Below are 15,118 nucleotides of genomic sequence, written 5' to 3' on the forward strand. Positions count from 1 at the left end.
CCCCCGTCACTACTTGAGACTGTGTCCCCTTGTTCTATTGCTGTTTCATAATGCCTCTCACACAAGTTATCACCAGGTCTCTTCAAAAAGGAAGCAGACAGTAATCTGTCTCCATTTTCTTCCTTTCTCCTCATTATTTTAGATTCTTTCCTCTTATTTTTTACTTGACTGTATTCTTGGCATGACCTGATGGAGGACCATGTAAACACACTGAGAAGTAGATTAACCCAACGTAAAAAGATAAATGACAAGGAAGACATAGATATAATCCAAGACAAGAGAGAAAAAAAAAAAGGGGAGGGGGAGAAGCCAAAAAAAAGAGACCAAAAACCCTAAGTAATCTCACCCAACAGTCATCCTTAAACCTTGCCTACACCATCTCACCCAATACTTCTACATACTTAATAACACTATCTAACTGCCATTTAAATGACAGTCCCTTTCCTGCTTTTCATGCAACCTCTCAAAATCACTAAAATGGCATTAGAGACACTAGTTACCTACTTAAGACTGGCCACAAGTGGCTTCTATTAGTTTTTTTTATAAATTAATTGTTTTTTAAAATCACTGAAGCAGAAATCTCTTTTGAAGAAATGGGAATACAAGCAGCCTTTGCAGAGAGATGAGAAAAGAGCAGGTGAAATACTTCAGACTTAGCAGCCTTACTAATAACCTTTACCAGCAAATACCCTGAGGTCAAACTGCATTGCTAAGATGACACAAATATAGAATCCGACATCAGAGCTAAAAAATACTGAGTTGTTTGTCCTAAAATATGAAACAGAAATAGATATACATTAGGTTTGCAGTCCAAGGAGTAGCAACTTATCCAGGTAGAATAATTGATTTTTCTCTGAATTAGCAAGGATATTCACAAAGCCCTTAAAAATGTGAGAAGAAAAGAAAATCATCTGTACATCTCAAAAGTTGACCATGCTGTACCTGAGAACAGTGCATAACTCACGTCAGAAATTAGTTTTTCTCCTCTCTTGGAGGATTCTTGAAAGTTCACCCCCCTCCATATGGCTGCTGTTACTTGATTTCTCGTGACATTTGCAAACCTTGAACAAGTAACCTCACACAGCTTCCACCGAAGCACAAAGAAGGGGTATATGGTAACTCAATAAATAAAGAAAACAGATGTGTGTCACATTATAAGCATGCTGTAGGAAAATGTTTCCATGGTATACTTAAAGCTCAGATATCCAAACAAATCAATTCAGTGTAACAAGCTATAGTACGTTACCTGATCCACTGTAACTCCACTGTAACCAACCATGTGCACACACACAGCCGTAGTTACCCCAGTTACCTTATCAACAAGGAATGAGGACTTTGCCACAGGCTGCTAGCACCTACATGGGCAGCACTAACTACTCAGAAATGTATCACTTACAGATACAGTCTGCTTAATGAAATAACGTGTAACACCCCAAAGCACAAATATCTTGTTCTTCCCCATCTGCAATTATGTTTTTTTCTAGTGGAAAGTGTAGAGATGAAACTCATTACAAAAAAATGTCTCCACTTATTATACATTTACTTTTAAGACTGCAATCTCTTAACATCTCAGTGCATCCTCAACAAAAGTGTGCATCTCACTTTCTCATTAATGTCTCCTAAAAGCCTCTTAAAAATGTATCAACCAACTACACTAAGAGAACATTGCAGAATTTCTAACATGTTGAGCTTCTGTTAACAGCAAGACCATCCATTAAATTCCACCTTCCTTCTCTATTTTTTTTTCTTCTAGGATAACACGTTGAACTTGCCAAGTGAGCAGGAAACCCGACAAATATTAAACTGCCTTGTAAAAACACGGGCCGAACAAAGAAAAAGTAATGAGCTTCTCCCTCATTCCTTCTCTGTTCCTGTTCCATCAGTTTCTGCAAATGCACAGAGCACCTCCTCGCCCCTCCCCTCCCCTCTGAAAGCGCTGTCTGGCAATCTCTGTTAGTGTGGAAAACAAGATTCAATTGATGGACTCTTTCAGATCTTCCACCCAAGCTTCTCAGAAAGTCCAAACTCTAGGAGTAAGGGTAAAAAAGGATAGATAAATAAATAAATACATCGAGTGCCAGTATTAACTCCCTTTCTGTGTTGGACAAAAACATGTGTGTTTTCATGTCTGTATGGTATGAACACACGCTGAAATTTTGCTATATGGCAGATTGAGGACAGTTTAGCAGTTCAGACGATCAATAGCATATTTCTCTTCTTAAAAAACATCTAACACTGATTTTCAAAGGGCCTTGAAAGGAACTGGCAGCTAATATGATAGCACTGTTTCATAACGGTTTGCAAAAAAAAAAAAGTCAGTCTATTTTTAGAGAGGTGAAAAGAATGTGGTTATTGAAAAATAAAAGTCTCAGTATATAAAATGCTCTTATTCATAACTGACCATGTAAACCATGCAGCTGATGTGCTAAATCAATCTCCAGGTGAACACTAAGTCCCACATTTAAATCCCTCAAGAAATGCATATACAAAATACAGGTTTTAATCTTTATTGCCAGATAACACATCAAGCTGATATAAAATCTTCCTTTTAATGAATGGCACTGAAGTGGGATCTCAGGCAAATGAAGCTTTTTGCAATCGTGTGTTACAATCCTTTCATCTAGCTACCATCAGTACAACTACAAGCATGTTTTGCTGAAAAACAGACTGGTATTTTTAAGGTGCTGCAGAACATTAATGTCGATGAATATCTATGTTATACACCGAATTCGCTCACACAACACCAGCAAAAGCCTTCCCAAAAATGAAGTTAACACCTGTTTCCTTTAGGGTTTTCACTCCATCATCCCTTCTGTTGCCACCACCATTTTGTTAAGTCTTTTAACCAAAAATTAAAGCATCAGTGTGGGATAAAGGTGAACAAATTTAAGATTTCTTTCTACAAGTCTTAATTTTGAATTAAATAAATAAATACCTCTGAAAGCTCTTTTTTATATTTCTCCATTTTGGAAAGGTGACTTAACAACCCATTTCCCCCACACACCATTTTCTGTATCTCTCATTGCTGGTATTTTGTTATACTACAGCTGGTTAAAGGCAATGCAGTTAGCTTCCACGTACCTTACACAAAAATAAATAACATTAAACTGCTCATTTTGGGTTTTTTTGTGTGATATTTAAACCATGCATGCTGAACAGCACTCCTTCATTTTGAAAGATGTCTTTTAGTCTGCCTCCTTAAGATTGCTTCCTATGCATTATGATGTCTACACTGAGCCATTCAATAAAATGTACTTCAGGTAATAATTTCAGCTAAACACAGTTTGTGTGCTTAGAATAAATAATTTTCCTGTTTTTTTGAACCAATACCCAGTATCAAAATGGCAAAGCAGTACATTCATATGGGTCTTCTGCATAGAGACGAATGAGGACTGTAAAACAGTTGAAAAATATGAATGATATTATGTTGCTCTGGATTTAAGCAGCTCCAAAAATAAAAATCTCTTCCAAAATTCAGTCACAAGGAAAACAGAAGTGAGCTGGGATGGATGACTTGAAAAAAAAATATCAAAAAATAATCACCAGGAGGTTATTTCATGTCAGAAAACTTTAACACACAATCAGTACCCCGAAATACTTCATCGAAATGAAAACAGCTACTTGAAATTGTAATAATCTGACTGACAGGTAAAATAATTGCTTTAAAAACACTTCTGAGTCATTTTGTCCTTACCTGCAGGCATGAACCATTACTGCATGCAGCGACTGCTCCATTTCCTAGCACGGACTTGAGCAAGAATCACATTCTCCGATTCTATGGATCTATCTTACACAATGTGACTAATCGGAGGATTTGCAATTCCTGAGCTGCTTCGCAAAGGGCACTCCCTTTCCACATAACAGGACACGAAACGCTTCGCCAAGTTATATTTCCTATGCATCTAAATGGAAAGGGACCCTTTGCAACCGTGCAACGGTTTCCTGCAACACAACAGAAACCCGAGGGCTTCAACACCCGATTTAGAAACCGAGATGCTGTTTGCATGGCAGTGAAAAGGAGTAAGGTCTGCAACACCCGCACACCCAAACCAGCAGCCTGCCGTAGTATGATTTGCATGCTGCAGCCTAGCAGGCTTCACTGAAAAATAAATAAATAAACGTAAAGAAACCAATAAATTCTGCCCAAAAAGCACGAAGCTTAACCCAAAACGAGGTTCAATGGATACGGCATAATAACCGGCATGCAATACGTAAATAATGCTAGCAAACTTGACGAGGAAAAGGGGGAAAAAAACCAGCCCTGCGCCGCTGCTTGGCAGTGCCACACCATGACCGGTTCATGCAAGAGATGCAGCCGTACCTTTCTGAAGAGGACGACTTCTCAGAGTTAACTGACATCAGCAGCTCAATCTTCTGCTTGATCTCTGGAAAAATCAGAAAATATTCACAACCGAGACCGCCTGCCCTCGCTTTCCGCAGCCTTTTTAACCAAGCGATGTTATTTCCCTAAGCCCTTTTGTTCGGGAGGAGGCCGCAGGAGCCGCGGTGCCCGCGCCAGGGTCGGCCCAGCCGCGCTCTGAGGGACGAGGCGGGAGGCGGCGGCCCGGGCCGGCCCGCGCACATGACTGGGCACGGCGGCGGGCGCAACCATTCCGCGGCGCGCAGGGGTGCGCGGGGGGGAGAGAGCGGCTTGGAGGGACCCGGCGCGGACACAAGGTGAGTGTCGCCGCCGCGGCCGCCAGCGAGTGCACGGAGGTGACTTTATGAGGAGAACGAAAACGAAAGGAACGAAGGATTTGTGGCGCGGATTGTCTTCCCGGTTAGTTATCTAAAACGTGTTGGACACCCTCGAAAACCTCCAGATTAAAGGCCCGGAAAAATATGGCTCTTTGGATCATTTTGTCACAAAGAACGAAGCGTTAAATCACTACTTCCATACATCAGGCATGAAAAGCACTAGTCACTAGTCATATCTGGGTTTTATTCCTTAGCGCCTTGCCTCTAGCTGCCTCCAAATACACCCTAAAAAGCCATGGTTACATTCCCTTCGTGTCAGAAGTCTCCACTAATTATCAATCCGGCACTTGGGAAGGAGGCAGCAGAAACACCCGCGGGGCCATCCTGGGCTAATGATGCCTCCTGCGTCCTGTGCTAACAGAAACCGCTTGAGCTGCGCATCCCAGCACGGCACACGCACCCCCCGCACCAACTGCTGCTGAGGCAAGGAGCGGCACCTCTCTGCCCTCTGCCACTTGCTTCGCAAGACCCTGGCGAAGCAGAACAGAGAGGCTATGGGAAACGAGTTGCACCAGAAGCTCCGGAGTCAAGAGATTTGCGACGCACACAAAAATAACCCCCAAAGAACAATGCCACGAATGTAAGCACCATTTTAAGATCCAGAGACCATAGTGCCATCTATGGCAGTGCTGGTAAGGCTTGTGTAACATTAAAGACTATGCCCACTTCTTTACAGCCAAAGTAAACTTCAAGTATTTGACATTACCACAGCAGGAAAGCTTCAACCTGATTTGCATTTTCCCCCTTTCTTTACATACGTTTCAGATGTAAAACCTAGTTCCTCAATTCGCTTTTGTTATTGTTTTAACCACAGTTAAAAAAAACCCTGCTGCTTCAAGTTTATCACTCTTGTGCCCTGGTGGAAGGGTTGCAAGTTAGCAGCAATCTTCAACCTGGTTGTTTGTATGTCACCTGTTCTTCCCAAAACACACTTGACTGGAGATGGCTGCAAAGAAGAATCTCAGTTCTCACATCCCAAGTAGATGGTTCTCAGGGCTTTCAAGACACATCTGTCCTGTCAGTATGTCCACAACCGACTTCACTGGATGACTGCAAGAACTATGCAAAACTTCCTTTACCATTTCTTACCACAGGCAGCAGGTCCTCCTCTAATCACGTAGCAGCAGTCTTCTCTCTTCACCCAGATCCACATACCAATACCGACAGAAGTTCGGCAGCCACAGGAAGGTTCTGGCTGAGGGCTGGAAAACCTCCCAGATCCCAGGCAGCTCCAGAGTATCTGAAGTGGGCTACAAAAAAGCTGGTGAGGGTGTTGGGTAGTGATGAGACCAGGGGGAATGCAGCAAAACTAGAAGTGGGTAGATTCAGACTGAATGTTAAGAAGTTGTTCTTCACCATGAGGGTGGTGAGACACTGGAACAGGTTGCACAGGGAGGTGGTGGAAGCCCCTCCCCTGGAAGTTTTTAAAGCCAGGCTGGATGTGGCTCTGCGCAACCTATCTAGTGTAAGGGGGGCTGGAGCTAGGTGATCCTTGAGGTCCCTTCCAGCCCTGACAATTCTGTGATTCTATGAGTCTAGAAGCAAGCCTCTAGACAGGCTGTTAAGTTGATTATTACATTTATACTTCATTGGCTAACAATAGAAGATGTTAAAAAATAAATCCAGGATACAAGTTGCATCACTGCAATTTGAAGTCTCTCAGTGCCCTAACAGATGCACAAAGATCTCTCTCTCTGATGGATGGTATTCCAGCACATCATTTAATTACACTTTTGGCAATACAGATTTATCCTGTATGGTAATAAAAAGAATGTAAATAAAATAAGCCCTCACAGATGGAAAAGAAAAAAGCTAAACAAATTCTAGCATCATTAATGAGTGTTCCAATTAATGAGTGTTCCATTCCACAAGTTCTACAAAGTGAGCTGCTGGAATTACAGACTCTAAATAGCACAACCACAGAGCAAGCCTAAGTTTGATCAACGTGTCAGTATTAAATGGGATAGGATGGAGGCACAAAGAGTAGAATTACTCTAAAACAAATCATTCTTCCAGATGTTACTAAGCTTATGAAGAGGGGGGGGAGAGGGGGAGAAAAATGTGGCTTTATGAACTGCTTTAAGGTCCTTTATGCACAACATTCACAGCAGTGATGACACACAAGCCAGTGCCTGGCTCCTTGAAGAGTGATAGAAAAACAGCTGTTTGCATGTCCTTTTTGGGAGACTACAATAATATTATCTTTGGTATCTTAAATAATACTTCTGCATGAGGAAATTAAGGTAGAACTTGAAAGTCATAGTATATTTGAAATATTAAAATGACCATTAAAAATTTTGTTTACTTAAAATTGATAAAGCTAACCCCTTCCTTTCCTACAGGGACATAAAAAAGTATCAAAATGCAGAGCATCTGAAACATTTATGTACAAATCATATTTTAGTTAGTGCTCTGAATGTAAAAGTATTAAAAAAAAAACCCACACTGCCTCACCACACACATAAGTAGGAGAAATTACATAAAAAGACACCAAAGCAGAGCACAGATGCTTTATTTGTATACACTGCACAAGGCCATGCACAATCAATCATAGTGTCATGGAATCAGTCAGGGTTGGAAGGGACCACAAGGAGCATCCAGTTCCAACCCCCCTGCCACGGCCAGGGACACCCTACCCTAGATCAGGCTGGCCAGAGCCACATCCAGCCTGGCCTTAAACATCTCCAGGAATGAGGCTTCCACCACCTTCCTGGGCAACCCATTCCAGGCTCTCACCACCCTCATGGTGAAGAACTTCTTCCTAACATCCAGTCTGAATCTACCCATTTCTAGCTTTGTTCCATTCCCCCCAGTCCTATCACAACCTAACACCCTAAAAAGTCTCTCCCCAGCTTTCTTGTAGGCCCCCTTAAGATACTGAAAGGTCACAATAAGGTCACCTTGGAGACTTCTCTACAAACTGAACAGCCCCAACTCCCTCAGTCTCTCCTCATGCTCACAAGCACCAACTAAAGCCAGCTTGTACTCATGCTCAGTTTGGCAGGAGTCAAATTACACCCAAACAAAAGGCAAACAAACAAAAAATTCTATAAATCAAGAGAGAAATCTGATTAAAAGAGGAAGATGGATTTACTCAGGTAAATTAAGTGGACTTAATATTCATAGAATGGTTTAGGCTGGAAGAGACCTTAGAGATCATCTAATCCAACCTCCTTGACATGGGCAGGGGATGCCTCTCAACTAGACCAGGTTACTCAAGGCCCCATCCAACCTGGTCTTGAACATCTCCAGGGTGGGGGCATCTACAGCCTCTGGACAACCCATTCTTTCTGTTTTTAAGACACTACCCATTGTATTTGATCTTCTCCTAGTGATCTCAGTGATACAGAAATGCTGATTTTTCACGTTTCTGATGTTCTTGACACTCTCCCCTAATCATCTCCTTGGGTACTTTTAAAGAATTCATTCATAGCAGTATCACTGCTGACCTTCCAAATAGAGTTCTGCATCCCTAAGCTCAGGTTGAAAAATAACAAAATCTCCTGGAGAACACTTGTCTTCCTTCAAACCCAGCTGCTGCCTCCTCTTTAGTACCCAAGAGGTAAGTCTGCCCTAATTCTTAAAGGCAGACATCTTTCATCCAGGCTACACTGTCTGTTGTTTAATATTGTCCTCATTAAGACAAAAAGAGGCCAAAGCCAATCTGACAGGCAGCACGTATGTGTGCTTTAATGGCAGCTGTGGCATGGGTTTTCCCACAGGAAAAAACCCAAGACTGTTCACTGAGAGCTCACTGACCATGGAAAACCAGCAACCATAGCACTAGTGTTCTAAAACGTTCATCTCTATCTTCACCATCAGCAGGACATAGAAAAGCACAGGATACGGACAGGAATGAAGCATGGCTGAAAGGAAACATGCACTGGTGGAAACCAGAAGCTTGAGAATATCCAACCACACAGTCAAATTGCTTTCTGCTTCCCAAAAGGGAAAAAAGCCTACGAGCTACACAGATGAATTTGCCTAACTAACAGACATTTGATCTTTGCCATGTTGTTGTATTCATTCATGAAGTGCTTACTGAAACACAAAGAGGAATTTTTCACACTGGTAGTTCTGAGTCTGGCAGCAGTTGCCTGACCAGATGCCCACCCAGTAGCAAGTTGTTGTTTTTCCCTCCCTGCTCCCATCTCACCATAATAACCAACTCTGTCCAAAGTCTGCTTGCAGCTGTGGTCATCCAAAAAGCCATTTTTTAAGGAAAAAAGTACTAACATTATTTACATGATGCAATTGAAACTATTTATATTGTATTAACTTTATTATTTATATGTATTTTACCTTCATGAGAAAGCTTTTATTTGGAGGGGACAAAGGCAGAGTCGAGAACATTTCTTAGAGCTACTGGAAAACAGAAAGCTTATTCCTGTATCTGTTCTGGGCAAAAAGTTCCAAATGTTCACAAAGTGTATTAAAATGTCCTTGAAAAATCAGCTGCCAATTGCTTCCTATTACAAGGCAAAAACCATCTTCATATGACAAAAGCTGTACCTAAGATAGTTAGAGACAGAGTGAGTCACTCTGTACTCGGCACTGGTGAGGCCACACCTTGAGTGTTGTGTTCCATTTTGGGCCCCTCACTACAGGAAGGACACTGAGGAGCTGGAGCATGTCCAGAGAAGAGCACCAAGGCTGGAGAAGGGCCTGGAGAACCTGGGCTACAAGGAGGGGCTGAGGGAGCTGAGAGTGTTCAATCTGGAGAAGAGGAGGCTGAGCGCAGACCTCACTGCTCTCTACACCCCCCTGAAGGGAGGCTGGAGTGAGGAGGGGGCAGCCTCTGCTCCTTGGTGGCAAGTGACAGAACCAGAGGAAACAGTTTCAGGCTGTCCCAGGGAAGGTTCAGGTTGGATTCTAGGAAAAATTTCTTCACAGAGAGAGTCCTCAAACATTGGAATGGTCTGCCCAGGGCAGTGCTGGAGTCACCATCCATGGAGACATTTAAATAGCGTGTGGACCTAGCATTTAGGGACATGGTTTAGAAGTGACCCTTCAGTGCTGGGTTGAAAGTTGGCCTGGATGATCTTGGAGGTCTCTTTCAACCCCCGATATTCCGTGGTTCCCTAAGTCATTATTACTCTGCTAGTTACAATATCAGCAGTATTTTCCAGTCCTTGTCTAGAGCAAGGCAGGTGGAGTGCCAAGCGCACATGGTCGGCTTTTCTTCCAAAGATGAAACAATTTCTGCCTCTGGCACAGTAATAGAGTGTCAATCTTTTCATACCCTCACAGGATCACAGGATGTCAGGGGTTGGAAGGGACCCAGGCAGATCAAGTCCAACCCCCCTGCCAGAGCAGGATCACACAATCTAGCTCAGGTCACACAGGAACACATCCAGACAGGCCTTGAAAGTCTCCAGAGAAGGAGACTCCACAAGCCCTCTGGGGAGCCTGTTCCAGTGCTCAAACTACATCACTTTGCTGCCTTAACTCACTAGACAGAATGGATAACTTCCTATTTCTAGCCTGAAATATTGCTAATTTATTCCTTTCACAAACTAGAGCACAATTGTTACTGTGGCAGGACTCTTCTGATAATAGCATCTTCTTTCAGCTCTACACAATTTGCCTAAACGCCTTAAGCGCTATTCAAGCTTTCAAACATTCTTTTTACACTCATTTGTTAGGTACTTTTTCTTCAAAACTCAAGGGGGAAAAAAATATTGTTCTAAGGTTGCAGAATGACAAACTAAATTCCACTGGAAAAAAAAAAAACAACAACCCAGGTTCCTACTCATCCAAACTGAGTCAAGCATATGTTAGCTTCTAAAGTCTGAAGCAATGACTCATAATATCTTGCATACACTGATTCCTGCCTCTCCTAGGAGATGAACCTACATGATTTACCCAAAAGGATTAAACTGGGTCACAATTATTGGATACATGTTGTAACCTTAAACTCCAGGTTAAAACTTCCTTAGCCTTACCTTTTACAGTCATTCCCTGTTCTTAGAAGCATGAGGGTTTTATGGTCTCTTACTTAATTTTATAGTTAGAAATCCTTATTGTACAAATATTTTTCACAGAGAGGTATTTTGACAGGATGTTCACAGGATGTTTTCCAGCATGTCCTGTCAAACTTTTTATGTAGTGGTAATCACCACAGTGTCTCTGTAACTGCCAGGCTTTCAAGAACTCCTCTCCAGCAGATAATGACGCTTTTATACTTCTTGTATTCTTAGCCATAAAGAGGTCACCCTCAGCTCTGTTCCTCTCAAAGGGCACAGAGTGCTTGTTTCACATTGACTCCACCACTTCCTTGGGCAGCCCATTCCAATGCCAGTCACTCTTGCTGCGAAGAGCTTCTTCCTAAAGTCTAGCCTAAACCTGCCCTGGCGCAACTTGAGGCTGCGTTCCCTTGTTCTGTTGCTGGTTGCCTGGGAGAAGAGCCCAACCCCACCTGGCTACAGCCTCCTTTCAGGTAGTTGTAGAGAGCAATAAGGTCTACCCTGAGCCTCTTCTCCTCCAAGCTGAACAACCTCAGCTTCCTCAGCCACTCCTTGTAGGGCTGTGCTCCGGCCCCCTTACCAGCCTTGGTGCCCTTCTCTGGACACATTCAAGGTGAGAAACACCTTTGAATTGTAATCAGATGCTTCCTTCTTTCATGGGCACTGCATACATGTGTAACATCTCTCAGCAATACAATTGTACCTTCAATAATAATTTATTTTTTCTGTATTATAGCTTGACTAAAACTGCTGTTTCTAAAAGCCCCAACTTAAGATGTAACAAGAATAGCTAGATCTACCTAGCTAGCTAAACTAATATTTTAAAATAATATAAAGATGCTACAGTAGCAGAGAATCCTGTCTGTTCTCAGGTGCTGTTGTTACAGCTTTATTGTTGTTACTCACCTGTTACAACAGACAATGACTTCTGTGCAGTGTATTGGATGGCTTTGCTTGCATTGGCACTGACAGTGGTGGCAGGTACATTCACATACAAGAAGCAGGCATGATTGCATTAAGCATTTGGGAGTTTTAGGTGATTGGAAAGTGCTGATGACTCACTGTGATGTTTCTTCTGCATGCTGTGCACTTCACCTCAGAGACAGCAAAGGTGCATGTGCCACAACCCAAAGTCTTTTCCTTGCAGTAACTGATGTTGGGCTGACAGCCTCTAACAGAGGCCTTTGGTGTATTCTGTGTTTGTGCTGGCCCCTCAGTTGTCTTTTCAATGAGCAATAAGCTGCAGAGAGCATGCAGAAGGGTGGTTAAATGGTTGGACACAGAATTTCAAGGTTTGTTGTAATATTGGAAAGGTTATTGTAAGACAGCCTTAATTTTTCTTTCCTTGATGCCAGTGATTCCCAGAACCTAGATTATTTACACTGGAGTTGTACACCGCCCAAATGAAGGGACCAGAGGTAAAGTCAGAAGGAGAACTGGATGTTGTTCAGAATGGTGTAGTATGGCTGATGTTGGTTTTGGCAGTTTTAATGGCTGCTTAGGATGCTCTTTCTGCTATCTTTCACAGGCATTCTTATTCCTTCTTCACGTAGGCACACTTCTTTGTTTCTCTTTGTCTCCTTCCTTGTAAGAAATAAGAACATCTTAACTGAAGTTTTACATAGGTAATTGTATCCTACCCAGTTTTCTTGAAGATTTAAGCTTTGGGTAAGATGATCACCATGTGAACCCATGGCCCCATGGGGCACAACTCAGTGCTAAAGTGGATAGGTTTTTGGCTTGCTTCATACTGAGGATGGCATGTTTGTCCTCTTACAAGACCAAGAAAGGTGAAACTTCTCATTCCTAGGCACCCAGAGACAGAACAGAAGGACACAGTCTCAAGCTGTGCTAGAGCAGGTTTTTCTGGACATTAGGAGGAAGTTCTTCACAGCAAGAGTGATTGGCATTGGATTGGGCTGCCCAGGGAGGTGGTGGAGTCACCATCCATGGAGGTGTTTAAAAGGAGACTAGAGAGACACTTGGTGCCATGGTTTAGTGAATTAGAAGGTGTTAGGTGATAGGTTGGACTCAATGACCTCAAAGGTCTTTTTCAATCTGTTTAATTCTGTGATACACCATATTCACTCATTACTTACCAGTGCCCTGAATTTACGTAGCAGCAGAGGCTTTTCTGTTAGGCTTTTCCATAGCTAAGAGTGGACACAGCAACATGAGGAAGTATTTAAATAAACAAAACAAATGCTAACACTAACAGTAATAAACTGACATTAGCGAAAATCTTCACATAAAGGACATTCTTCTATTTACTTTCTTTTTTTGCAAGGAACAGAAATGCATTTAGTTCTTCAGAAGGCTGTCACTGCAAAGTCTGAATGTGATTACAGCATAATAGGAAAAGATACAGCCACCAAAAAATAGAAGTAAAAACCCAGAGCTGCTTCCAGCTGTGGGAGTGCTATGAAAGCCTCTAATCCCAAAGGACTTCTATCAGGAATTGTTTTTAATTTTGTAGAGAAAAACATACCAAATCCGTGTCAAAATATCCCACTCTTGCTTTTCCTCTTGGAAGAAATGGAATGTTGATTTTTGCTTTTGCAAGCAGCATTACACACACACGCAACGACAATACATGAGGGCAAAGCAACCTGGAGAAATTTCTTGCAGTAAAAGTCTGTAGGTAAGGAATGAGCATATATTTTTTTTCTAATCAGAGGAAAATTCTGTCTGCTAAGGAGAAAATATTTCCATAGGAAAGGAGAAAGTTAAAAGTAGTCACAGTACTGAAGGTATTTCTATAAAGCAGAGGTCTGTCCAGACACAAAATCTTATCTTGCAATCAGTAAAGCTATTTACATCTCCTCTGACTTCTTTTTGGGTTGTTTTTCTTTTTCTTCCATTAATGTGTCATCTGAATTATATCATAATCATCTATTGCTGATGAAGACTTCAGAGTGTACTTTGCTGGCCTGCAAGCCCACCTCTTGAATGTTAAGACTTTCAAGATTTATTTTTAGCTCTACCTTCTTTCTTTTCACACCCTCTCTCTTTCTCCATCTGACTTGCCCGTCACTTATTCAGCAATCACATGAGAACACTGATATTGCCTTGTCTAAAAGCTCGCTACAAGGAGCTTTTTCTGTGGTGAAGGCACAGTAATGTAGGTGGCAATCACCATCCACTCTGAAAAGATATGGTGACATTCAGTAGATAGTCAGGGTTCTTCTTTACCTCCTATCTTCTTGTGCATTGCATGAAGCGGATTTTGCTGAGTGACACTGCTAAAAATGCAGAAGTATGTCACTCTGCCTTCTCCTCCCCGGCAACCCCACCAGCTCCTCTTCAGGTCTCAACCCTGGTGGCTAACATCTATTGAGTCAGCAAATTATGTCATTTACACACGTCCACACCCAAAGCCAACTCCTTATTCCGACCATAAAGTTAAAACTCCCATACATTTCAGTCTTCCTGCACATATGAGCAGGGTAAACACTTTGATGTAACTGTTGGCAAAAAAAATCTATAAATTGAGGTTTTCAACAACATAGTCCTCATTTTGGCAGCTGTTAGAGCAACACTTAAAACAATATACAGTGTTGGAACAGACTGCCAATAGTGTCACAGCTCTGTATTTCATAAAAATAAACCCCCCACTAGAATGAAAAGTAGTAATTGCTTTAAAAAGAGGCCAGGGCAGACAGTCATAAAGACATCAAAAGGAAAAAGCAAATAGGAAGCAGACAAACTGTGAGGTAATTCTTTACCTACTATAGGTGTCACTGAGGGCTTGGAGAAAGGCTTCATCCTTAGAGCATTTCTCATCTTATACACACAGCAGGAAAAAATGAAAACTATGATAAAAAGACAACCTCATGAAAGAGCACTGAAAGTGAAATTATCTGAATTCTCTTCTACTTTCACTATCCTCTTCACCAGTCCCTGAAGTTATTAAGATTATAGTGATAAAGGATACATGCTTGAAAAATCAGATTATTCAAGTTTCAAGGGGACTGGCAAGTCTGCTCCACACAAAGCTTACCAATGATCATCCTGCCTCACTTACAAAATTACATATATTTATTAATGCCACTATTACTTCACCCTATTTATAGGAAACCTAAAATAGAAATAGCTTTCTATAATCTTTATTTATTCTTGGTATTTATCACTGAGATATATTTATATACATGTAAAAAAGGAAAGAAAAAATGAAGTGAAAAGCCACAGAAGAAGAGCCAACCTTACAAGTCACAGAGTGGTCTGGGTTGGAAGGAGCCTCCAAAGGTCATCCAGTCCAACCCCTCCTGCAGTCAGCAGGGACATCCTCAACTAGATCAGGTTCTCCAGAGCCCTGTCGAGCTTCTCCTTGAATATCTCCAAGGATGGAGCCCAAACCACCTCCCTGGGCAACCTGTTCCAGTGTTCCACCATGC

The 15,118-nt window shown here is 42.0% G+C and overlaps 1 protein-coding gene across 8 annotated transcripts in view; it reads right to left on the reverse strand.

Moving 5' to 3' along the window:
- The window catches only part of SRPK2 (SRSF protein kinase 2), a 130,219-nt gene that overhangs the window by 80,763 nt on the left and 34,338 nt on the right, over positions 1-15,118 (reverse strand). For 4 of the 8 annotated variants that reach the window (XM_064165958.1, XM_064165962.1, XM_064165955.1 and 1 more), the window contains exon 2: positions 4,322-4,385. The exons of 3 other annotated variants lie outside the window; for them this stretch is intronic. In XM_064165958.1, coding sequence (XP_064022028.1) covers positions 4,322-4,359 — 38 coding nt within the window. In that variant the 5' untranslated portion in view covers positions 4,360-4,385. Of the gene's footprint in view, positions 1-3,694; positions 3,751-4,321; positions 4,386-15,118 lie in introns of those variants that run through there. One more of the 8 variants, XM_064165956.1, reaches the window with a different exon arrangement.

This window comes from Pogoniulus pusillus, chromosome 27, assembly GCF_015220805.1.
Source record: "Pogoniulus pusillus isolate bPogPus1 chromosome 27, bPogPus1.pri, whole genome shotgun sequence".
Classification (NCBI taxonomy): domain Eukaryota; kingdom Metazoa; phylum Chordata; class Aves; order Piciformes; family Lybiidae; genus Pogoniulus; species Pogoniulus pusillus.